The sequence below is a fragment of the Oncorhynchus mykiss genome, chromosome 7 (assembly GCF_057628025.1).
Source record: "Oncorhynchus mykiss isolate SJ-2025 chromosome 7, ASM5762802v1, whole genome shotgun sequence".
Taxonomy (NCBI): Eukaryota; Metazoa; Chordata; class Actinopteri; order Salmoniformes; family Salmonidae; genus Oncorhynchus; species Oncorhynchus mykiss.
Window position 1 is genome coordinate 20,035,836 of NC_143028.1, and position 25,136 is coordinate 20,060,971.

Consider the following 25,136-nt stretch of genomic DNA (forward strand, 5'->3'; position numbering starts at 1 on the left):
CTCTCTCTCCCTCCCCGTTACCCTTCTCCCTCTCCCATCTCCCCCTTTTCAACCCTTTCCTCTCTCCCTGTCTCTCTCGCTCTCTCTCCCTCCCTCCCCGTTACCCTTCTCCCTCTCCCATCTCCCCCATTTCAACCCTTTCCTCTCTCCCTGTCTCTCTCGCTCTCTCTCTCTCTCCCTCCCTGTTACCCTTCTCCCTCTCCCATCTCCCCCATTTCAACCCTGTCCTCTCTCCCTGTCCCTCCCTCTAGGATTTCTGCCATGGCCAGGTGATGTGGCCTCCCCTCAGTGCTCTGCAGGTGAGGCTGGCTGAGCCGGGGAGCTCCTGTAAGCAGGTGTGTCAGGCGGAGCAGCTCATCTGCGAGCCCTCCTTCTTCCAGCACCTCAACAAGGACAAGGACCTGGCCCGGTTAGTGTGTGCACCTACAGTACACCTTAACCTGTATGCACACTTGTGCGCTCGCACACACACACACACACACACAAATGCACGTCTGACACAGGCATTTTGCTTTTTACCCAACAGATGGCAGTATAGCATTAATAGACGATCAATACTTGCCTGCTGCTGTGCTGAATTTGGTTCACTAGAGGTCGCACACAAGTTATTCCCTTTATGACGTTTCAGAGACAAAATGATAAGACCGATATCAGAGGGGAAACGTCATTTTATTGCAGTTGTCAAATGTCAACTTGAGCCATTTCAAATTCAACTCACTCATCGGTGTCAGCAGGGAATGGTTATCGAGACGTCAAGACTCAATGTAATTGCTGTATCAGGCTGTATCCAGGCCAGCTTCAGACACAGTGATGCTCAATCTGTCTGTCTGTCCTGACTGTGTCTGCCTGTCTTTCTACCTGCTTGCCTGTCTGACCGTGTCTGTCCATCTGTCTCTTTCTGTCTGTCTCTATGATATCCCAGATGTTTATGTACAGATACATTTTTTCTTGTGTGTCTTTGTTCTGTGTATATTGTGTCTTATCTACTCCCGGCAGCATAATTCATTTCCCTGTGTGGACAATGAAGTAGAATTTCATATTTCCCATTTTCCCTCTGAGGTTCGGCATGGACTGCCAGACGGTGGAGTCGTCGGGCGACACGGTGGTGCCTGCGTACAGCGACGCACGTCACCACTGCGTCTTCCAGTCGGACCTGCTGCTGTTCAGCTGCGCCGGCGCCCACCCCTCCCTCAAACGCGTCTGCCCCTGCCGGGACTACATGAAGGGCCAGGTGGCGCTGTGCAAAGGCTGCCTATAGCCCCTGTCTGTCTGGGTGTGTGGAGAGGATCGAACTGGAGTGGATTGGACCCGTACCCTTCCAGAGCGCTGCAGGGAATGGGGGGGTTGGGGATCTCTAGCTCTAACCACTCAGATGGCTTGACTCCTACCCCTGGCTCCACACCTGCAGTCCTGCAGCCTAACTCCTCCCACAGCCAGGCCTCTGGAGGGAGGAAGAGCAGCCTGGGAACCAGACAACCAGGAGACATCTGTATTATTTATGTCTGTTTTTAATCGCCTGAACTTTGACCTTTTAAGGCATGTTGATCAGCTCGTCAGACAGACACAGCATCGGCAGCAAACTGTGGAAATTCAAATGGTGGACAGAAAGAGGCCAGTGAGCTATATACATACTCTGGGAACTAGGAATGTCAATGGAAAAGTTTTCAGTAAGGCACCGGGCAGGAGGAAAGGAGGGTACAGAAAAAAGAGACATTGCGCATCGGCCTGAATTACTTGAATCAATGGGAGTCGCTGTATATTTGAGGCAGAGCGCATAGCAACCGAGCTCACTACTGCCCCTAGGATGTGTGGCAGTGGGTGGTACTGCAGTCGGTGGCCAAGTGACTCCACCCACTGTATCTCTCCAAGCTTGTAGTCGCATCGTGGGACCAACGAGCTGGTGTGTCGCTACACTCGGCATGCTTTCCTCTCTGCCCCCCTGTCCCCTTTTTATCTTTGAACTCTTTTAGCTATGTAGGTTTGCACTGGAGACCCATAAGAGGCCGTCCCCAGGCAGTAAGGCTCTGTTTCAATGTCCACACTAGCGTACTACTTAGGATGAAGCAATGCACAGGGCATGTATTCTGAATGGTATGCTCCAATGGAAAGTTTCCCATAGACCCTGATCTAGGGTCAGTTTTGCATTTCCCTTATTTATGGTTATGATTGGGGGAGTGGAAGCTGATCCTAGATCTGTACCTAGGGGAAACTTGACCAAAAGGAAGTTAAGTGTGAAGAACAAGACGAAGCAGAGCCAGTTTTACACTGTAACTGTACCGCTCCCCATCGTCGCGTCTGGACAGGGGAGCGGGTCAGATGTAGATATAATGTTGATTTTGAAATGTTCTAAATCGCAAATCATTTTTAATCCTGAGGCATTGTCCCTCGTGGTCATTCCCAACTACACCTCACACACACACACACCGTCCAGCATGGCTCCTCTGTAGCCCTGCATGGTAGATTGCCCCTCCTCATGCTCCCAATGTACAGACTAGAGGCTGAGTTTTCGAAATCGCACACATTCACAGCCACACACACACACACACCTGACTGACCGGTTGGAATGTGCTGGGGATAAGAGGTGTGTGCCAAATAATTGCCAGTGGCTAATGAAAATAATAATTAGTCATTGATCAATTTCAATCAAATGTAAAAAAAAAAAATTTTACAGGATTATCAGGTCAGATCAGTCACATGTGACAGTGATGACATAGTGTGGTACTGTTCTGTAGACAGTAGAACACCATCACAGCTGTAGTGGGAAAGGGCCCCTCTGGCAGATCAAACATCAGTATGCTCAATCACCAGTATCACATAGGACCGTTGCTTTGACCACAATAGATTTATCGGGAACGTATTCTAGATTCTAAAGAGATATATTGACCATGAGTACTTGTATTATAGATATTTAAAACCTTTATGTATACAGTCGACCCGAAAGATACACACACACACACACAAACATCATTTCTATGGATGCACTGTAAGTTATAGCTCTTGACAAGAGCAACACACACACCTGCAACTTTACTTGTTTCCTTCATTTGGAGATCGTTTAGGATCCTAATTTGCCTGCCAATTATTTTTCTTTTTTTTTTACGTGTCAATAAAAGCTTGAATTAGTAGTCCTTGTTGTGAATGGAAATAATGCACTACTTTAACCTAATTTACTGAAGTTTAACAACATATATGACTAATACTGTATATTCTTCATATGGGTTTTAAATTATTTTTAAATGTGTTTTATATACAGATCTTTCTCTGTGTTTGCTGAATTGTTTCTTTTTATTTATAGAAAAGGAGATTTTACAGAGGGTCATTTTATTTATGGAAGAAATAATATAACGTGTACATTCAAGTGGATGGATTAGACGGGAGTTGTTTGTCCCATCTGACTCCAACCTCCAGCAACAGTGATGAGAGAGAATGAGGAATGGCAAAGAGAATATCCAAATGCTTTGGCAACATGGCTGCGAAAGGAATAGGGTGTCATTTCAGACACGCCTTGAGACCGACCGTCCACTTAGACACTGACGAAATGTGTTGGACTGGACAGTAGTGACATAGACGTCTCGCTCCTCTCATCACTGTGTTTTTCGGGGTGATGACGACGACATCGGGACAAAAAGCAGCGCGCACATTTTTTTTTATTTTTATTGTAAATGCCAGCAAAGAACCTCGTGTTGTTTTTTATTTTCAGATCTTAATGCAAACCATTTGCACATTTTGTAAATATAGATACGTTGTCTTTTAGATGGTCACTTGCGTTTTATGACGAGCTCCCCCCCCCTCACCGTACTGTCCAGGTCAGTTTTGATTACGTCTGTGTATACGATCTGCAGCCAAGCAACGGTTTTAAAAAGTACATGACGTGCCTTTTGATGGTTATTACTAGACCGCTTATTGTACCTGCCCTATTGATCAACCGGACCTAGTGCCAGAGAGAATTGTTAGTTGAGATCTCGTACTTTGCTCGAAGGATAATGCTTCTTATAACATTTACTGTAAAGGTAAAACAGTAATTGTATGTGTTGGACTTAGTGGTGATGGTTAAAACATATGTCTCTTAATGCTGTTGTGGACATGTTTAGCGAAGGCTTTTAGTGGGGTAAAATGCAGCATATGAAAGATTCTGCTTCTTTGTGGCAGCGGCCTTGTTCTGCTCGTATTAGAGTCAGGCTTATTTTGAGTATGTTGTCAACTGTTTCCTTCCTTTCATTGGTTGTCATGTATACACCGAGGGATCTTGACAACCAACATAAATAGCCTCTGTAAATGGTCTTCTTTTTAAATTGGTTTGTCCCAAAGCGGTTAATGGAACTGTAAATACGATAGCTGAAAGGAAGATGTGTTATGGGCATGAGAAAATGTCCTTGTGTCTCTTTTAACCCAACATCGAATGTCTCCGTTGTCAAATCTGCATTTTGCATTCATGTGTATCCATTATGACTTTTCTTTTTCAATCTCAACCTTGTTTTAAACCAATCATGGAAAAGCTAAAGCAGCGATTGTTATGGGACTAAATTATGACTGTACAAAAAATTATACATTTTGTTTTCACAGTTGCAGACAATTTAAAGGGGATATAACTTTATTTTTCAATAAACCTTTTTCTGTGACAACTGGGTCTGTCTTGTGTGTTTTATCGAAATGTACATTGTTTACACTACAGGCATAACATTTGCATTCGCACATAAAACTACGCACTTCATGACTGAGTGGCCTACATTGTCCTGAGGCTCAACTGTGCGTGTCTGTTTGCAAACTGTAGTAGTCCGCCTTTCTGTTGAAATGTTTTCCTAACAGTTGATTGTGTAAAGCCTATGCAAATCTTAACTGCTGCCATCTCAAAAACGTTGAGACCACTGAACAACGTTGTGCATACATTACAAACCAAATCATTTGAGGGTTCGATTCGATCCGTAGCGCTGAAGTTCCACGTTGTAGCCTGATTGCCTTTAAATGTCAATGTTCCCGCATTAGTGGAGACTGCATTCACGGTAAACTCTGCTGCATACATTATGTCGGCCCAATGGGAAATTCCCTTTACATTTCAAGCAAGCTTATATGGCTGAACTTCGGCAATACGGATTGATTCCAGCCCTGAGTTTTGTGTGATTACTGTTCAAAGTCGGAGCTCAAATAAACTGTTTTGCAGTACCTTAAAATATATATATTCCTGTTTCGTGTCCTTTAAGTCATGTAAATGAAAACATTTTAAAATGTTTTCCAATTGAAAACAAAAATTTGTTTTTCTTATTGGCCAAGTTCTGGTAATCACTCCCAGTTTCTGTCCGTTTTCTTACATTTGGTGCCCGCTCTCCCAAAAAGTAAAGTTCTCTCAGATGTGTAGAAACACCCCTAACACATTAGGGGTGTTACAGTGAGTTTAATGTGTAAATAATATAGAGTACATACTGCAGCAAGCATAGACCTCATATGAACACATTACCAACTACGCTAGACATTAAGAAGAGAATCACAAACGACAGCATTTCCAACTGTTTACAAGAGCAATTCCCTGCAAGTAAACTTTCAAAGTTTATATTCTCATTTCCAGAATTCTGGGGTCTGTTCAGATGTGTGCAATGTTATACAATATTCATATTAATATGTAATTATCATAGAAATGCATTTTGTAGAAGCAGAGATGATTTTCTGTCTTGTAAAATTATGCATCATGTCAGCTCTATGCATTGCATTTCTTTCTGCAATGTTCTGAGCAGTTTACTTACAGAATGTGCCCCAGGTCAATGGTTAAGGCTGTTTCTGTGCAGTGCAATTGTGGCTTGGAAAGGATTTCCATCTGCTAATAAATGATATGCCTCCTTTGATACCTCACTGTCTTTGATTGGTGTCCGAGACCAGCGAGCCATGTAGCCCAAAGGCCAGGCAGATGTTGATATTAAGTCATTTCATCTTACCGTCCAAGCGTATTGTTTGCAGCAAGTATCCACCGGCCTACCAGACACCCCGCAGCCCCCACAAAGCATGGGGCCCACAAGCTCTGAGGGACCATGTGCCTGACATCGGTCTACTTTTATTTAACACATACTTTTGAAAGTAACCCTTCTAAAAGTAATTTATAAACCTTTTTCATTGCCGTGTGTACTAGGACGTTAAGTGTTTGTTTCTTGGGCTTCAGGAATGTGACTGAAAAAGTGCCTCCCCACTGGGCACACACTGGTTGAATCAACTTTGTTTCCATGTAATTTCAATGAAATTAGGTTGAACTAACGTGGAATAAGTGTTGAATTGATGACTGTGCCCAGTGGGTCAGACCTTGAAACAAAACCTTGCTGGGGTCCAGAGAAACTGCGTATCCCCCGTGGACGGTTCGTACATAAAACATTCTCTATTCATGCTAATGCTTTCTTCATGATGTTGCTCCCTGCGTTCAGCCAGGGGTAAACAACAGACTGCTGCAAACTGATTGGCTGAACACGATACGCCACATCCGGGACTACCATTCCTAGGCATTTATGTTGCCCTCTCACCATTAAATATAGTTGAGGAAATTGACACCTGAATGGAGAATGTTCTAGGTATGAAGCGGTCCACGAGTTACACGAGTGTATTCGGCTGCATGTTGCAGCAGTCTGTTGTTTACCCCTGGCTGAACGCATGGAGCAACATCATGAAGTAGCATTAGCCACTCTAGCATGGTAGCATAAAGTACATATTTCCCCCACCTTCTCACCATTAAATATAGTTAAGGAGGAAATCGACACCTTTGCAGCCTGAATAGAGGATGTTTTAGGTACGAACCGTCCACGAGGGATACACAGTTTCCTACAATGCGTTTGGAAGGTAAGATGAAACGACTCAATATCGCCTCCTGCTGGCCGTTGGGCTAAGAGCCATGGTGCTCCAAGGAGCCTGTCACGTTCCAGGCCGACTACATTGCAGACATGCATTGGATCAACCAATGCTTGTGTGCCATGTCATCGGCCACAGAGTCGGGTATCAGATGAATCCACCGTGATGTGGTAAACTGATATTAGGGTTAGGCGTTGTGAGATCTGGCATGCTTCTGCAATGTAGTCAGCCTGGAACACAGCCATAAAGTTAGGGGGTTGCTTTAGTATCCATCCTTTTTGACTGAAAACAGTCACAGAAAACAAAAGGTTACAGTGGTGCAACTCTTGCTCAATCACATTATCGAAGTGAATTGAAACCCATCCTAGATCCTGAACTTAGTACGTCTATAACACTTTACTTTGAGAAGACAAATATTGACTTAGCACTCTTAATACAGAACAACACCGCAACCGATTATCTAGCCAATCTAGTTTCTGCTTAAATTGGCAATACCAATGTAAACATATCAACTTATATTACAATATGTACAAGAATTCATTGCTATGTACAAAAGGTAAGAATTAGAGTCAGGCCATGATTCAATCCAGAGTATGTTATAGTGCAGCACAGTTGACATGCAACAATGCCCCTTTTCATTTTACCCCCTTTTCCCCCCCAATTTCGTAGTAACTACTAATAATTGGATACTATCTTGTCTCATCGCTACAACTCCTGTACGGGCTCGGGAGAGACGAAGGTCGAAGGTCATGCGTCCTCCGAAACACAACCCGACCAAGCCGCACTGCTTCTTAACACAGCGCGCATCCAACCCGGAAGCCAGCCGCACCAATGTGTCGGAGGAAACACTATGCAACCTTGGTTAGCAGTGCACTGCGCCCGGCCCGCCACAGGAGTTGCTGGTGCGCGATGAGGCAAGGATATCCCTACCGGCCAAACCCTCTCTAACCCGGACGACGCTAGGCCAATTGTGCGTCGCCCCACGGACCTCCCAGTCGCGGCCGGCTGCGACAGAGCCTGGGCGCGAACCCAGAGTCTCTGGTGGCACAGCTAGCTCTGCGATGCAGTGCCCTAGACCACTGCGCCACCTGGGAGGCCCCAGCGCCCCTTTTAAAGGCAATTTCCCCAGCGTTCGTGGAGATCGCATTTATAGCAAATGCTGCGAATGTCGGCTCAAGTGTAAGTTAACTTTAAAAAGTGCATTTTTGCCTGTCCAGTGCACTGCTCTATAACGAGCCTCAGATTGAATCCTGGTCTAAAAAGCCATTTGGAGTGAGTGCAATGACCCGTCCCACCTGTAAACAAAAATCCCTTTCTATATGTACAAAAATGTATTTTGTATTATAGTGCACTATAATAACTAATGTCTTATTGTCAACTTTCATTGGTACAGTATTCTGAAAGACTGAATCGGCATGCACAGCTTGAAGGCTCGATTTCAATCATCTTCCTTTAGGGCTCTATTCAATCTGTATCCTGAAGCATTACTGATTTCAAGGTAATTTCCTATTGAGTCCACATCTGCAGTGTTTACCGTGAACGCAGTCTCCGCCAACCCGGGAACATTGCCTTCAATCATGCTGTAATGCTGAATTTCCGCGATTCGGATTGAATAGAGCCCTTAAGTGCACTCCTTGTGCAATGGGTCAACATTGAATTGCTGTATGTCAACACTGCATGCATGTAATTGTATAATGTCAACATTGTATTCATGTAATTCACATAACAATGATTTATGTGGATTCTTTTCATTTTGCAAACCACATACACTATATATACAAAAGCATGTGGACACCCCTTCAAATGAGTGGATTTGGCTATTTCAGCCACACCTGTTGCTGACAGGTGTAGAACAGGTGTATAACACACAGCCATGCAATAGAGCACACAGCCATGCAATCTCCTTAGACAAACATTGGTCGTAGAATAGCCTTACTGAAGAGCTCAGTGACTTTCAACATGGCACCGTCATAGGATGCCACCTTTCCAACAAGTCAGGCAATGGCAATGTGCTGTCCTAGATTGCAACACTCACTACCGAGTTCCAAACTGCCTTTGGAAGCAACGTCAGCACAATAACTGTTTGTCGGGAGCTTCATGAACTGGGTTTCCATCGCCGAGCAGCCGCACACAAGCCTAAGATCACCATGCGCATTGCCAAACGTCGGCTAGAGTGGTGGAGTAATGAATCACGCATTACCATCTGGAAGTCCGACAGACTAATCTGGATTCGGCGGATGTCAGGAGAACGCTACCTGCCCCAATGCATAGTGCCAACTGTAAAGTTTGGTGGATGGGGAATAATGATCTGGGCTGTTTTTCATGGTTCGGGCTAGGCCTCTTAGTTCCAGTGAAGGGAAATCTTCAGCATACAATGACATTCTAGACAATTCTGTGCTTCCAACTTTGTGGCAACAGTTTTGGGAAGTCCCCTGTTTCAGCATGACAATGCTCCCGTACACAAAGTGAGGTCCATACAGAAATGGTTTGTTGAGATCGGTGTCTAAGAACTTGACTGGCCTGCACAGAGCCCTGACCTCAACCCCATGAAAGGCCTTGGGATGAATTGGAATACAAACTGCGAGCCAGGCCTAATCGCCCAACATCAGTGCCTGATCTCACTAATGCTCTTGTGGCTGAATGGAAGCAAGTCCCCCCAGCAATGTTCCAACATCTAGTGGAAAGCCTTCCCAGAAGAGTGGAGGCTGTCATAGCAGCAAAGGGGGGACCAACTTCATATTAATGCCCATGATTTTGGAATGAGATGTTCGATGAGCAGGTGTCCACATCATTTTGGTCATGTAGTGTATATACTACATATATAATTACATCCATCGTGGCAGATTGTGAAAGCTTTAAACAATATCATTGTATATGGTATATTTACTCGCCAGGACGACCGTATTTCCCCCATCAGACATGGTTAAGGAATTAGATAAGGAAGAGAGAATGGCCTAAAAAGGGATGACCTGTTGTGCTCTAGCCAACAGACTTGGCTGTGGTGCACAGAAAAATACTTAATTTTTTAATTCCAGCGCGGTAATCTCTGGCTAGAGTCTTTGTCTCCAGTCATGTTGTCTGTTGATGGTCTGCCACAGGCTTTTATTCAACACCCCTTAATGTGGCCCTCTTAAACAATACAGCAAACACATAATCCATACATGAGTTGTTGACAGGGACATTTGTGCTTTCATATTCACTAATCAAATGATACAGGTTTTGTCCCAAATATTACCCTATTCCCTATAGTGCACTACCTTTGACCAGGACCCATAGTGACTATGTAGGGATTAGGGTGCCATTTGGGACACAAGCCATTGATAAGAGTCGTCTGTCATGTTGTTATTGCACAGTGTACTGCTATACTATACTATTGTGTCTACAATTGATAATACAATGGGCATCTCAGAAATCAATTTCCCCTGCTGATTTTTTGGGGGATAGCAAACATGCCCTATAGCTACGAATAGTAGCAACTACCACCCTAAAATATACTTTACCTGTTACTACATCACGACTACATAAACGCAACACATCTACTTTGAGCAGTGGTGTCATAAACAGAAATAGGCTGTGTGTGTGTGCCAAATGCCACCCTATTTCCTACATAGTGCACTTTTTATGGGCCCCGGTCAAAAGTAGTGCGCTATAAAGGGAATAGGGTGGTCAAAAGTAGTGCACTATAAAGGGCATAGAGTGCCATTGGGGACACATTAGACTGAACAAAAGAAAAAGCCTATTAGAAACCATTGAAATCCCATAAGGACTGAGATGCATATCTGAATCAGCCATCTTGTCCAAGTGGAGATAGAGATATGAACACCAGACTGTAATCAGTGGACAATGTGCAGTGCCTTTGTAGCGGCAGTGGCATAATTTCCTGACGACTCAGCAGGCCACGTTCTTCGGTCTGTCCTTCCGCCTCCCCCTGCTTCGGCAGAGGAGGAGGAGAAACATTGAGGGAAACCTCCTCCGTCTTCCCTTTGACTTCGTAATGACTCCTATGGACGGATCAGGTTCGGAGTCAGAGAGAGACAGGGGGAACGCTGCAGAATGGACCACTTGGGTCTCACTAAAATGCCACTGGGCTGGCACAAGTGAGGTCTAAATCAATCAATAGGTTTGTCATGGTGACTGGAGAGATCTACCAGGAAGAATGGAGCTGAGCAGGATAGGGACTGGGCGTAGATATACATATCCTAGAACAGACACTGGACGTACACATACTGTATATAACCTAGAACCCATCCCCCACTGAGCCCTCGCTGCCCTTCCCGTGGTCTTCTGTCACTCAAAGCGCTCGTAGTTCCTCGTCTGTCGCACTCGAGGGACCATATCAACCAGCAGCCTGTGACAGGAAAGAGACATTCACATTAATGAAATCGCTAACATACACAGGCACACACACACACACACACACACACACACACACACACACACACACACACACACACACACACACACACACACACACACACACACACACACACACACACACACACACACACACACACACACACACACACACACACACACACACACAGGGAGAGATGCAACTGCATTTCATTGCCAATATTAAATGAGTGAAAACCGTCGTTCATTGTAGAGGAAGTTCAGAATGTGTTGAGTAACTGAACCTATCACGTCTGATTATTTGAGTACATTTGTGTAACCACTGCAGCTGCTTTTATTGGTGCATTTGTTGATGCACCCTGTGGTGTCATGTTTGGATTTCTTTCTCCCCCGAGTCTCTTTCATGATTGGAATGCTCCCTGGGACAGAACACTGCCAAGCCTGGTGAAAGGCTGCACTGCCAGTGTAGTGCATTGTTTCCCATAGGATTTTCTTCAGCGGCAGTGGAAAAGTTAGCGTAAGGGGGGGTTGTGGTAGTGGGAGTCTCCAATGGCGCCGTCTGTGACCACATTTTTTTGAGGCCGTCCTCTTGGCCTCCCCAAAGTTTTAAAGCAAATTTTCTGCACATTTTGCAATGGGGCGGAGAGAACATTTTACAGTTTTAAAGTTTGTGTAGAATTGCAGGAAACTTTTTGTCAAAGGAATGAGAGAAATTATTATTTTTTTTTAAAAGATAATTCCATGCATTTCTACACATTTTGTCATGGCTTATGCTATCTGAGTGACTCAAACATAACAAAATGAATGGGTGGCCCATGCCATGACATGTTTGTAATTTTAGATTCTCCCTGACTGTCTGGTTTTTCATTTGGTGGTTGTTACTTCTCAAAGATGATCATATTTAAAAACACACTGACTATACTAAACATTAGGAACACCTTCCTAGTATTGAGTTGCATCCCGCCATTTTGCTCTCAGAAAAGCCTCAGCTCGTTGGAGCATGGACTCTATAAGGTGTCGAAAGCGTTCCACAGGGATGCTGACCCATGTACTCCAATGCTTCCCATAGTTGTGTCAAGTTGGCTGGATGTCCTTTGCGTGGTGGAGCCTTCTTGAGACACGGGAGACAGTTGAGCCTGAAAAACCCAGCAGCGTTGCAGTTCTTGACACAAGCCGGTGCGCCTGGCACCTACTACCATACTCCGTTCAAAGGCACTTAACTCTTTTGTCTTGCCCATTCACACTCTGAATGGCATAATCCATCTCTCAATTGTCTAATGGCTTAAAAATCCTTCTTTAACTATCTTCTTCCCTTCATCTACACTGATTGGAGTGGATTTAACACGTGACATCAATAAGGGATCATAGTTTTCACCTGGATTCTGTCTTGGAAAGAGCAGGTGTTCTTAATGTTTTGTACACTCAGTGTATATTGCTCCATTATCTTTTTAAATACTTTACATCTGGTTTTAGTCGTTTAAGTTTACACTGAAAACATTTTACCATCACAAAAATTATTTTTTTAAATAAAATAATATTCATTTTTCGTAGTGGCTGCCACGATTTAGAAGTGGCGGCCCGCCACTGCTAACTCAATATAGGGGAAACACTGATAGTGGGTATAACATGTTTTTCCCCTACCAATATGCATTGCCTAAAAGAGTTTGTCACCTAAAATATTCCTGGACTACGGTGGATGAATCACAGGCTTGACCATAGGCCTGACTAACCTTGTAATCCACGATTAGTTCATGAAATCAAATTTAAAAATTATTGTTTTATAAACCTTCATCTGGATTAATTTAATATGGGTCTGATGTCCATAATGAAGGCTGTGAGGTGCCTTCTCTTGTACAAATGAGTCAAACACTAAATGAATGAGTTTTGCTGTGTTTTCCATCTGTATCTAAGATGCAAACAGGTTGTGGTACATTGACAGAGTTTTCCCTACCCCAGGCATGTACTCTCCTGTACCTATTTGTCTTTCCATCTTTAAAGTTCTTCATTTGAGCAGTTATCAGTTTGAAAAGATCACGATTATAAGGATATGTTTTTAGGTCACAAACATAATCTGTAATGATATGTCTATACATATAGCTATTACATGCCCGGGCAGAATTGTCACCTAAAAGTCTGGAGATAAGGCATGGTTTGACAAGAAGTACAGGAGAGCTACAAGGAAGAAGCGAGACCTCTCCCGCCAGCTTCAGAAAAACAACACTGCTAACAACCATTTAAAATATGCCCAAGCAAGACACTCCTACAACCAGGCTGAGAAGCAGGCTAGAAGGAACAGCAACGTCAAACTCAATGAGGAGCTTACTGATAAGACCTTAACCAGTAGGAAATGGTGGAAGCATGTCAACTCCCTGTCTGGGGGAGCTGCAAATTCCCTGGACAGACGCCCCCCTACAATCTGCTGTTTGAGTATGGAATTGCCTCACCGAAGACATCGTTGCTGAAATCACTGACACTGTTCTTCAGGCAATTCAAATGCCCAGCAGATGCCTATCTCCTAACTTCCCCACCCGCCTTGTAGGATTGAGTCCTTGGGCTGCAGTAAACCAATGATTATGTCAATTGGATGTTGTCTGATATTGCTTTTGTTCACAATTGCACCCAATAACAAGAAAAAAGCAAAAAAAGATGGGATAGCTCATTTAAGGTGGTTCAATACTGATGACGATTCTTAAACCAGTATCATCCAATACCGATATGAAAGCTGATATACCATGCCATCCTGACAGATACCGCCAAAAACAGTAGTGCTGTCAGGGGCCCATTTTAATCCCTCTCTCCCTCCAATGATAGCATATTAGTGTCACATTTTTGCAATGTTCTATATTTCCATAGTTCCTCTTTTAGTTTTCTACAGCTCATTAGTTTCCTCTCGGTCAATGTAAATATGCTCAAATGTGTTTTCCTGCATATATCCATTGTAAATAGTTAATACCTGAGCGACACCTGAAACCCCTGGCGGCGTGTCCGGCGTTTGAGCACCTGGACGCTGTCAGAGAAGATATCACTACGAGAGATCCTTCTGCATGCTCCATCCACCGCGAGGCAGAGAGAGACTGGAAGAGCCTGTGAAGATACTAGCGGGATCTATGGTGGGATTCACCACAGTCTACAGTACCTAGTTTCTGGTATTGTAATTTGAAGTTCGCAGCTAGAGCTCATCTTCGCTTTTTATCTGATAGTGGGGTAGACTGTATCCAGCAGCATGTCAAACTCTTATTTGGATTCATTGTTTCTTCAACACCCAGATCATCCTTGCCCAGAGAGCTCTCTTCGCCTGGGTGAAGAGGAACATCAAAATCATTATCTACTGGGCCATATTTATCGACAGGGTGTTGTTCAGTTGGTTTGGCTTTGCTGTTGAACTTTCAACTACAGTTTTTTCTCTCTCAAGATTTATCAGGAAAGACTAACAGCACTTAAACTGTACATCAACATATGGCCCTGCGTCTAGTCCTCCAAATGTCTTGTTTTGAAAATAATTTATAATTTTTTTTTTTTTTAGTCTGTCTGATGGTTTGGTTGAGATGTGCTACGGTGCGCTACCTGGGAAGACACACGAAAAGCATGAAAGAGAGCAGCAGCACCTTCTCCTCTCCCCGACTGCACAGTCAGATGAGGGTCACCATCGCTGGGATCATGCAAGGAAAGCTCTATTTCTTTGCCGCACTGTGGTTCTACATTCATTGCTTCTGCGAGAATTTGACCTCTACATACTTTGACATGACTATTCTCTGGACAGTCGGGAAAAAAGGAAAGTAAATTAGGTCAAAATCTGTCAAATGTTAAATACCTTTCTATTTTTGGAAGCGTGTTGACACTACAGGCAAAAAAAAATAGTTTAGGAGCAGTTGCTAACTAACTGTAAATAATTGTAGCTAGCTAACTAACTGTAAATAATTGTAGCTAGCTAACTAACTAAATAATTGTAGCTAGCTAACTAACTTGACTTACTGTGGGGGGAAACAATTTTTTATAGTTAGTTAGCACCAAAAGTTTACAAGCGTATTGACCGTTTTGTTGTATGAATGTTGCTTTGGGCCCCACCTGGAAAACAATCTAAGCGAAACACTGGCCATGTTCGTTTCGCATCATTCCCTTGGTCATAAAATGGTTAAATCGCCACCAACTGGGGCACCGGGCAATGTAGTTTCTACTCCAAGGTTCTTCTGAATGGTTACAATTTAAATGACAATATTTCTGATACTTAAATAAGTGTGTTTTTCAGGGAGCATAACTATGTACATGTGTGTAACAGTGAATATTGAATATTATGTTTCTTCTACATACACATCTAGGATTAGCTTCCCCTCCCTGAATCCTAACCTTAACTCTTACCGGGCATAACTGACCCAAGATCAGTGTTTAGAGGCAGCTTCCTCCTACACCAGGGGTACTCAACTCTTACCCTACGGGGTCCGGACCCTGCTGGTTTTCGGTTCTACCTAATAATTAATTGTACCCACCTGGTGTCCCTGGTCTAAATCAGTCCCCGATGAGAGGGGAACAATGACAACATGAAGTGGAACTGGCCTCGAGGTCCAGAGTTGAGTTTGAGGGCTCGACACAATGTACCCACTCACTTGACTCCGTAGGCCAGGATGATGAGGCCTATCAGGACCCCTATGGACCCGTCCAGGTACCAGACTTTGGGATCGTGCTTGAACACCTCGGCACTGATTAGGATGGAGAAGCCCATGACCCCGCCCACCAGGGAGTTGAAACCTGTAGATCGGACAAGACAGGTAGACAGACAGGAAGGCAGGTAGACAGACAGCTTAGTTTAGTCAACTGTATTATCACGTAGGGAATTCCAACACACTATGTAGAAATAGCATGAACGTTAACAACAATAATGAACACATGTATGTACATATATTTCATGAAATGACATGTTGTCTGCAACAGAGTCTTTATCCAAACCCTAAGACCGACAGACACGGACGAACAGAGAGACGACTTTGAATCCTTTTCTATTGTCTCTCTCCTCATTCGATTCCTACTGTATAAGAGCCCACTTCCTGGCTCCTCTGCACCTCAAAAAGACGCCGACTGACGAGGACCTCTGCCAGTCTTTTACATACTGCACATTTGACATGACCAGACTGGGCACGTCAATTACCTCCGTAAAGAACATCAGGGGCAATATGCAGTTCGAACAACAAAAGGGACACCCTGCCACTGTTATGGTAAACAACTGCGAGGACTGACCATCCATGAGATCAAAATTACACTGAGGCTAGCCAGTGACAGTGACATTGTTTAAAAACAAGGGAGCAAAACAAGCTTATATTTTTGTGTTCTCAAGGAGTGTGACAGGTGAACTGCTTATGAAGCATTTATAAGTTATATTCTTCAAGAATCAATATATATATCAGTATATATATATCATTCATTTAGAAGTCCAAAACTGTATGTAGCAATCACAGATTGCCCCTTTGAAGGCGTGTTTAATGTCACGCAGCGAGAGGAAAATCTGGTGGGTAATTAACTCCTATTCTGCTAGCTGTCACATACAATTTAATGAACCCCACACACACACGTTAATGAGCGAGTGTCTCCATCCAAAGCTGACCTTTCAAACTGGTTTGACGCCAGCCTGTCTGCCACAAATCTCTTATTGAAACGAGAAGGGACATTTTAAGAGCTCAGGAGCTACGGAGTTGTCCATAAAGACTCATAAGTAGTGAACAACTTTCTCAATTGTAGAAGGAAATAGATGTGTGGCCCAGTACCTGAGGGTACTGGGCGATTCTCCTGTCTGTGTGGGTACAAATCCCAGCACCTACCGGCTCTAAAAATATGGAAAGAGAGACCAGCCACCCTGACAGCTGATGAAACTGAGGAGTATTTCTGTCTGTAATAAAGACCTTTTATGGGGGGAAATTCATTCTGATTGGCCAACCCATGGCTGCGCCCCTGCCTAGTTATGAGAAATCCATAGATTAGGGCCTAATTTATTTATTTCATTTGACTGATTTCCTTATATGAACTGTAATTCAGTAAAATCGTTGAAATTGTTGCAAGTTGCGTTTATACAATCAAATCAAACTATTGGTCACATATACATATTTAGCAGATGTTATTGCGGGTGTAGCGAAATGCTTGTGTTCCTTGCTCCAACACTGCAGTAGTATCTAACAATTCACAACAATAAAAACAAATCTAAAATAATAGAATACAGTATATACATATGAAATGAGTAAAGCCGGTCGTAAACATTATTAAAGTTACTAGCGATCCATTATTAATGTGACCAGTGATTCTATGTTTATGTATATAGGGCAGCAGCCTCTAAGGTGCAGGGTTGAGTAACCGGGTGGTAGACGGCTAGTAATGGCTATATATGGCCTTGAGATAGAAGCTGTTTTTTAGTCTCTCGGTCACAGCTTTGAAGCACCTGTACTGCCCTCGCCTTCTGGATGATAGCGGGGTGAACAGGCAGTCGCTCGGGTGGTTGTTGTCCTTGATGATCTTTTTGGCCTTTCTGTGACATCGAGTGCTGTAGGTGTCCTGGAGGGTAGGCAGTGTGCCCCCGGTTGGGCTGACTGCACCACCCTCTGGAGAACCCTGCGGTTCGGGGCGGTGATACAGCCCGACAGGATGCTCTCAATTGTGCATGTGTAAAAGTTTGTCAGGGTCTTAGGGGCCAAGCCAAAATTCTTCAGCCTCCTGCGGATGAAGAGGCCCTGTTGCGGCTTCTTCACCACACTGTTTGTGCGGGTGGTCCATTTCAGATTGTCAGTGATGTGTACGCCGAGGAACTTGAATCTTTTCACCTTCTCCACTGTGGTCCTGTTGATGTGGATGGGGGCATGCTCCCTCTGCTGTTTCCTGAAGTCCACGATCAGCTCCTTCATTGTGTTGACGTTGAGGGAGAGGTTATTTTCCTGGCACCACTCCACCAGGGCCCTCACCTCCTCCCTGTAGGCTGTATCGTCATTGTTGGTAATAAGGCCTACTACTGTTGTGTCGTCTCCAAACAAACTTAGGGAGGAGGCTTCTGATGTTAACATTCATGAAACCAAGGCTTTTACGGTTACAGAAGTCAACAAATGTTAGCGCCTGGGGAATAGGAGTGGAACTGAGGGCTGCAGGGCCTGGGTTAACATCTACATCACTAGAGGAACAGAGGAGGAGTAGGATAAGGGTACGGCTAAAGGCTATAAGAACTGGATGTCTAGTGCGTTGGGGACAGAGAATAAAAGGAGCAGATTTCTGGGCGTGGTAGAATAGATTCAAGGCATAATGTACAGACAAGGGTGTGGTAGGATTTGAGTACAGTGGAGGTAAACTATGCGTTGTGTGATGATGAGAGAGGTTTCGTCTCTGGAGGCATCAATTAACGTAGATGAGGTCTCTGCATGTGTGTGTGGTAGGACGAAGGCATTTTGAGCGTCCCGCTCTACAGTGAAAGCATATTGACATTAAAGAGAGGCATAAAGCAATCACAGGTGTTGATCAGGAGAGCTAAGACAACAACGGGTAAATGGCGATGAATGGGCAGAGCGGGTCAGTTAGGTACATACAGGACCTGAGTTTGAGGCCGGGGCCGACAGGTAAACAAAATGAGGTACCGTGTTATTGAAACAGTCCAGGGAAAGTAGCAATAGGTGAGTCCATCTCCTGATGGAAGTTCCAGTTATAAGGAATAAAAATAACAGATCCGTACCACATTGGGTGAGGCGGGTTACAGGAAAGTATATTTAGTTTGTATATAGAAAGTGAGATTAAGATATATATGAATAAAACCAGCTATTTACAAGGGATAAGACACGGGATAAGACAAAGACAGTTATACACGTTCTACTGAGCTGCCATCTTGGATTTGGATGAAACTTGTTGATAGAACTTCGGTAGCCTTTTCCTCAAATATGCTTTGTTAAAGTCTCTCTGAAAGGAGATCCTCGACCTGAGCTCGTCCACCTTTTTGTCTAGAGACCGAACATTAGAGAGTAACATACTCGGAAGCGGTGGATGGTGTGCACGCCTCCTGAGTAGGACTAGAAGTCCACTCTGAATACCTCTTCTCTGCCGACGGCAGAGGGCTTGAACAAAGGATCCAACTCTGGAAAGTCGTATTCATGGTCGTAATACTGGTGAGTTACTGCCGCTCTGATATCCAAAAGTTATTATGTAATAACACAAAAAATGTTCTTGGCTAATAATGTAAGAAATAATACACACAAAAAAAAATACTGCAAAGTGGCTCAGGAGCTCGAAGCAGAGCTACCATGTCTGTTGGCGCCATCTTCTTCCCTATATGTTCCGGCCCTCTGACCATCTGCTCAAGAAAATAAATCGTCCCTCGGCTGAATCTATTTGATGGTCACTGCCCTACATAGTGCACTAAGTAGTTCCCAATATATTCCACAGATTTTATGATGGTGTCTTTAAGCCAATCACCTTCCATCTTCGTGCACTATGGGAATAGGGCGCCATTTCAGACACAGCCATAGCCATACACCATCCCTTTTCATTTTTCTCAATGATTCCCTATGGAGTTTTTCACCCTCGTGCTCCACCTTCCTCCAATTCTCTAACTGGCCTGAACTCAAGTGGGAGTGGCCTAGATCAGGCAGAAGTATGCGTTAATACAGATCAAGGATCATCTTCTCCTCCTCCCAATCCAAGTTGGAAAAATAAAAAACTGACCCAAGATCAGTGTATTGGAGCAACTACACACCAAGTTAGGTACCTACCGTCTGTGATGAGGGCTCTGCTGGTGAGCACCCTGCCCAGCATGAACTTGAACACGGACAGAATGATACACATCACACCACTGACGATGGAAACACTGAAGAGGAAGTCATCCTGATAGAGAGAGAGAAGTAGATGACAGAGGAGAGGGGGGATTGAGAGAGAGAGGTGATGAAGAGGGAAAGAGAGGGAAAGGGAGAGATAAATAAAAAAAAGAGAGAGAGAGCAAGAGAGAGAGAGAGTGGGTAAGTGTTGCAGATTGCCTCCGCTGTGGAATTAATATTGCACTATGGCCTTGAAGGCAAGAAAAGCTGCATTTCTGCAAGGTTAATAACCTCATCAGTCCCATTAAATCCCCCAGTGAAAAAAATGCACCACTTTCATAAATCTGCTTGCTCTGCCCTCATATTTAGCCTCACATTGAAGTGTTTGACCATTTTCTTTTCAGTACAACCATAAACAGTTTCATTTAGGAGTTTCATTGAAAAATGTCAACAACTACAAAATTAGGCCACCAAGCAAAAACTTTATATAAAACTAATTTATAAGAATGCTTTAAGTACAGGAACTTTCTCCTCAGTGGGAAATGAATATCAAACTAGTCAGTGACAACTGTGTGGAGTTTGTGACAGCAACAATGTAAGCTTATTACAGTATTATACCACTTTGTCCTGGGATTTCCTATGATCTTCTATGTAGAAGAACCCCTTACAGTATTGTAGACACTTTGTCCTGGGATTTCCTATGATCTTCTATGTAGAAGAACCCCTTACATTCTAACGACTCGTGTGGCCTGTGAGCGCCAGAGCAAAACAGATTACATGTGCATGTTCGTGAGAGTCTCAGTTTTCATATATGGGTCATAATAGTCTGTAGGTCAAACCAGACTTTTTTGTTAGAAGAACCATTTTCAGGATCCGCCCTTGTCTCACATACAACGCTCAGCCTCCGTTCTAGCTCAGCCCTTGTTAGCTCAGCCTCCGTTCTAGCTCAGCCCTTGTCAATCACACACTGAAGGTTGGTATCATGATGCAGAAGAAATAGACCAATCAAATGCAACAACCCAGCTGTCTAGCTCAGCCTCCGTTCTAGCTCAGCCCTTGTCAATCACACGCTGAAGGTTGGTATCATGATGCAGAAGAAATAGACCAATCAAATGCAACATCCCAGCAGTCTGTAGCTCAAACACACTATGTTTACAAGGGGTTAGAAGCCCTAAAACCTGCCGGCGGGATATGGGACTCAAAGCGTTTTAAACAGGTAACAGAGAACAGCCAGAGATAGACTGCAATTACGTAGAAGGACAGTGAAACCTGTAAGCCCAGTAAACACATGGTATATTCCTGAGTCATTGTTGAGTTTAGAATGAGAAAAACAGTTTGTTATATATTACTGAGATGTTAGTGCAGGGGCACAACATCCACTATGGACGGGGAAGGTCATGACTTCTTCTGACACTCCTTTTAATATTGAAAATTCTTAGCACTGCGGTGCTTGGGTTGAACGAAGCACCGGCACGTGGCATTTAAAAGCCCTCTGAGGAGATGAGATGGGAGATGGCTAAGCAGAGATCAGGGCTGTATGGAGGAGGGTGAGTCACTCTCTCTCTCTCTAATTCACAGGTTGCGTCGCAAATGGCACCCTTTCCACATATAGTGTACTTCTTTTGACCAGGGTCCACATGGCTCTGGTCAAAAGTAGTGCACTATGTAGTAGGGAATAGGGGGTTGTTTGGAATGCAGGCAGAGAGACACACTCAACATTCAAACACAGTGCCTGACATTTACAGTTGACAGTCCAGGTTTTACTGTGAGGAATCGAATTCACATCTTATAGGCTGCATCCTGATTTTCTACCCTTCTCCTGAAAACGTGTCTTACAATGGTAAATCTATCCAGCCAATGCAGAAGGTGTGTCTCCTCTTAAACTGAGTTTTAATACACCTGCCCTATTCTCACTACGAGATATGAAGGAGAGTCTGAGGAGCGGAGTGGCGAACCAGAATTCTACATTACATACTTTCCTTACCTTCAAATTGACCGTAAATATCAAAGTAGCCACTAGCCAGTAACCACAAACTACTCAACAATGACAGACATTTTTCCTAAAACATTTGTTACACTGTTGAATAATGCAACCAAACTATATTACACTCTTCAATTCATAAACATGTGCAGCCAATTAAAAGGTTTATTTTCTCATCTGTAGGCTACTGTACATTACATTTAACTTCAAGACAAAAGCACAGAGTTGCTAATAGCATGTCTTCATCAAGTAACGATAGCACATCAAAAATGAACGATTAACCCTCTCATACGAATTTAAAAGCACAGTAGGGCCTACCTTTCAACATTACAACGAACCAGGCTTAATAATATGCAACTCATGACATGTGTAAAAGCAAATTGCAACTGAAAACATGAGTTTAAGTGAATTCACTACAACAAGCCGTTTTCTATGGAAGCCCATACCAGCAACCAAAAAAATTGAATAAAATAAAATGCCTCTTGATTTGTCAACGTGCACAATGTCTGTGCTTCAGTCTGACTGTAGTCCACTGATAATAACCACAGCTACAGCTAGCCTAGAGGAGCCTATGTGCTCTGATCCCATCTGGACCTGGCCTTGGGGAAACATAACGTCATGTTTTTATAGCCTAAATTAGGCCCATTTATTTGTGTTCTGGGAAAATGTGAATGTGATCAACTTTGGTTTATATTCGAACTTTGGGTGGCTCGGTTAACTAGGCCTTTTTAATAAAAAATGATTGACTGGAATGAATCAATCAAAACAATAGTGATGACATACTGTCTGAGTATCTTTTTAATTACAAATACAAAGGCCTACACTATGTAACCCTGCATACAGCGAGCTCGGCCCTGCTAGTTTTATTGTCCAATCGCAGTTGTTGTCTGTGCAAAGGGTTTTAATGTTTTCATCAAAGAATTTAAGAAAAACTTTCAATCGAAATGAAAACTTCTTGGCAGGGAAAAAACTAATTAGAATAAATGTGGGTTTTGACACTCTTACAGTATGTAGGTGTCATAACCAGCCATAAAATAACACAATATGTGCCACAACAGGTGTAAATATATGTGTCATGACAGTGTTTTCACCCTATTATAACGGGTTATGTCAAGTTATGTCAGCTGTTAAGACATATTATGACATGGTTATGACAGTGTTATGACCATATTATAACAGGTTTTGACACGTTATGTCAGCTGTTAAGACATATTATGACATGGTTATGACAGTGTTATGACCATATTATAACAGGTTTTGACACGTTATGTCAGCTGTTAAGACATATTATGACATGGTTATGTCAGTGTCATAACGTGGCACCGGGTGTCAAGTGTTACCGATTTTTTAAAACTTTTTTCATACCCTACAAATATTAGTAAAATGACTATACACTTCAGCTGTTTCAAAAACATTGCTCTGCTATTACCATTTATACCGTAGGAGTGTTGGCTCAACAAAACAATTCTGTTTACGCTGCCCTGCTTCAAGGGCAGGCAGGCAGATTTCTATATAGTATCTGAATAGCAGTTCTGTAGTTTCTATGACACTCACCTTCGTCAAATAACTCTGACGATTTAACAGGTGCAGCTCTTTTTCCAAATGTAACTTTTACCAAGAATATCCGTGATGTACATGACTAGTCACGTGGCAGCATTGCTCTGGCTGCTAAACAAAACTAGTAACATAGTCAGCGTAAATTATGTTATTCTGTCGTCAATGGGATGAATGGGCGAAAGAAACCAGACAAGAAACTGATAATGGGTGCATGTGACTTCAGTTAAGTTTAGGTTAGCTGCCAATGTCGAAACCAAGTACTTGCTCAATGGCTTTCCATATCAGGGGAAAGATGAAACCAGGCCAGCGGGTGAGCAACTGTTTGAGACTGTGGTTTAGAGACTCGTAAGAGCCTTACACGAGCTAAGGCAGAAATGTGACCGTGGACAGCTTCTTCACATCAATTTCCCTGGCGGACAAGTTGATCGCAAAGAAGACTAGCCAGTGACCCAACAAGGCAGGAGCTGCCCCCCCCCCCCCCCCCCCCCCCCCCTATACGCAAAACAACATACCAGAGGAGCTGTACTCCACATCAGTGATGGAGAGTGGTAAAGCAACGCTGTTTGCATCCTCAGCACCATGCATTCCCACTGGATCTGGCATGTGAGCTTCGTGAGAACCACATCAACGGCAAAAGAAGAAGATACAGCTGCCAGGCAGGCCGCCAAGGGCACAACAGTGTGTCTGATACAATCCACTGTTTTTATGTCTTGTCACAAATATATTTCCACTAATATTTCTTTATGCAGTTCATCCGTTACAATTGTTCGTGCACTGGTGCTTTTGTTCAGGAACGCAGGAAATGGCTGGTTATATTATTATTATTATCATCTTTTTCGTTTCTACTGACCTTTATTAATTTCTATAACTCTATTACTAATTGAATCTACAAATACAGCTGATCAAATTGACTACACTGTAATGTTTTTATTGTAAGAGAAACGAAAATAGGATATAGGCCTACATTTTCTCTACGACTTTGTAGAATTTTTTTTTTTTTTAACATATCCTTGACTCTATCTAAACAAATAACTATTGTTGTTATTTGTTTTAATTGATATATTTCCATTAATATTTCTTCATGCAATAATCCTTTACAATAGTTTATGCACTATTCTTCAAGCATGTATTTATCAAGCAGGTTTAAGCACCTTGCAGGTTGATATGCATCTGACACATATGCTGTAGGGCTCGCCCGGCATTGGTCTCTAGCGGGTACGTATATGCTAAAAGGCCAGCGGTTCTAGTGTTAAATGTGTTGCACGTTAGGTGTGCCTCCAATAATTGGCCTCATTCCCTCGAGCCAAATCATAGGTAGTGGTTAAGAGATGGGATCAAGAGATGCTAGAACGAGGAGCTCCACCCTCTCTCTTTGCAAATTACGGGACAAATATCCCCTCCCGAAATTCAAAAGCAGCTAAATCGTGATTTGTCCAATTAACCAATGATGAAAAACCCAAAACACCAGAAGTGCTTATGACATCAATGGCCTTAGGCTACCTTGTTTGCTTTCTATGATTAAAAACGGGCTCTTAGCTTCGACTTATTGCCTGGCAACAGAGTAATGCAGTTAGCTATTCTAGTAGTTCTCTTTTCACACCTGAGCTCTGCCACATTCCTCCTGTAATTATCCACCAGGAAGAGAGACACCACAACATCATGTT

At 43.3% G+C, this 25,136-nt stretch overlaps 2 protein-coding genes across 2 annotated transcripts in view; one reads left to right on the forward strand and one right to left on the reverse strand.

The window, feature by feature from the left end:
• Positions 1-4,622, forward strand: part of LOC110527561 (alpha-1,6-mannosylglycoprotein 6-beta-N-acetylglucosaminyltransferase A) — a 117,138-nt gene extending 112,516 nt beyond the window's left edge. Inside the window, exons 16-17 of the mRNA XM_021608927.3 lie at positions 252-409; positions 1,060-4,622. Coding sequence (XP_021464602.1) covers positions 252-409; positions 1,060-1,258 — 357 coding nt within the window. The 3' untranslated portion in view covers positions 1,259-4,622. The remainder of the gene's footprint in view (positions 1-251; positions 410-1,059) is intronic.
• Positions 4,623-9,893: 5,271 nt separating this feature from the next.
• The window catches only part of LOC110527562 (transmembrane protein 163a), a 42,910-nt gene continuing 27,667 nt past the window's right edge, over positions 9,894-25,136 (reverse strand). The window contains exons 6-8 of the mRNA XM_021608930.3: positions 19,893-20,004; positions 15,774-15,915; positions 9,894-11,167 (exon numbers count right to left, since the gene is read on the reverse strand). Coding sequence (XP_021464605.2) covers positions 11,107-11,167; positions 15,774-15,915; positions 19,893-20,004 — 315 coding nt within the window. The 3' untranslated portion in view covers positions 9,894-11,106. The remainder of the gene's footprint in view (positions 11,168-15,773; positions 15,916-19,892; positions 20,005-25,136) is intronic.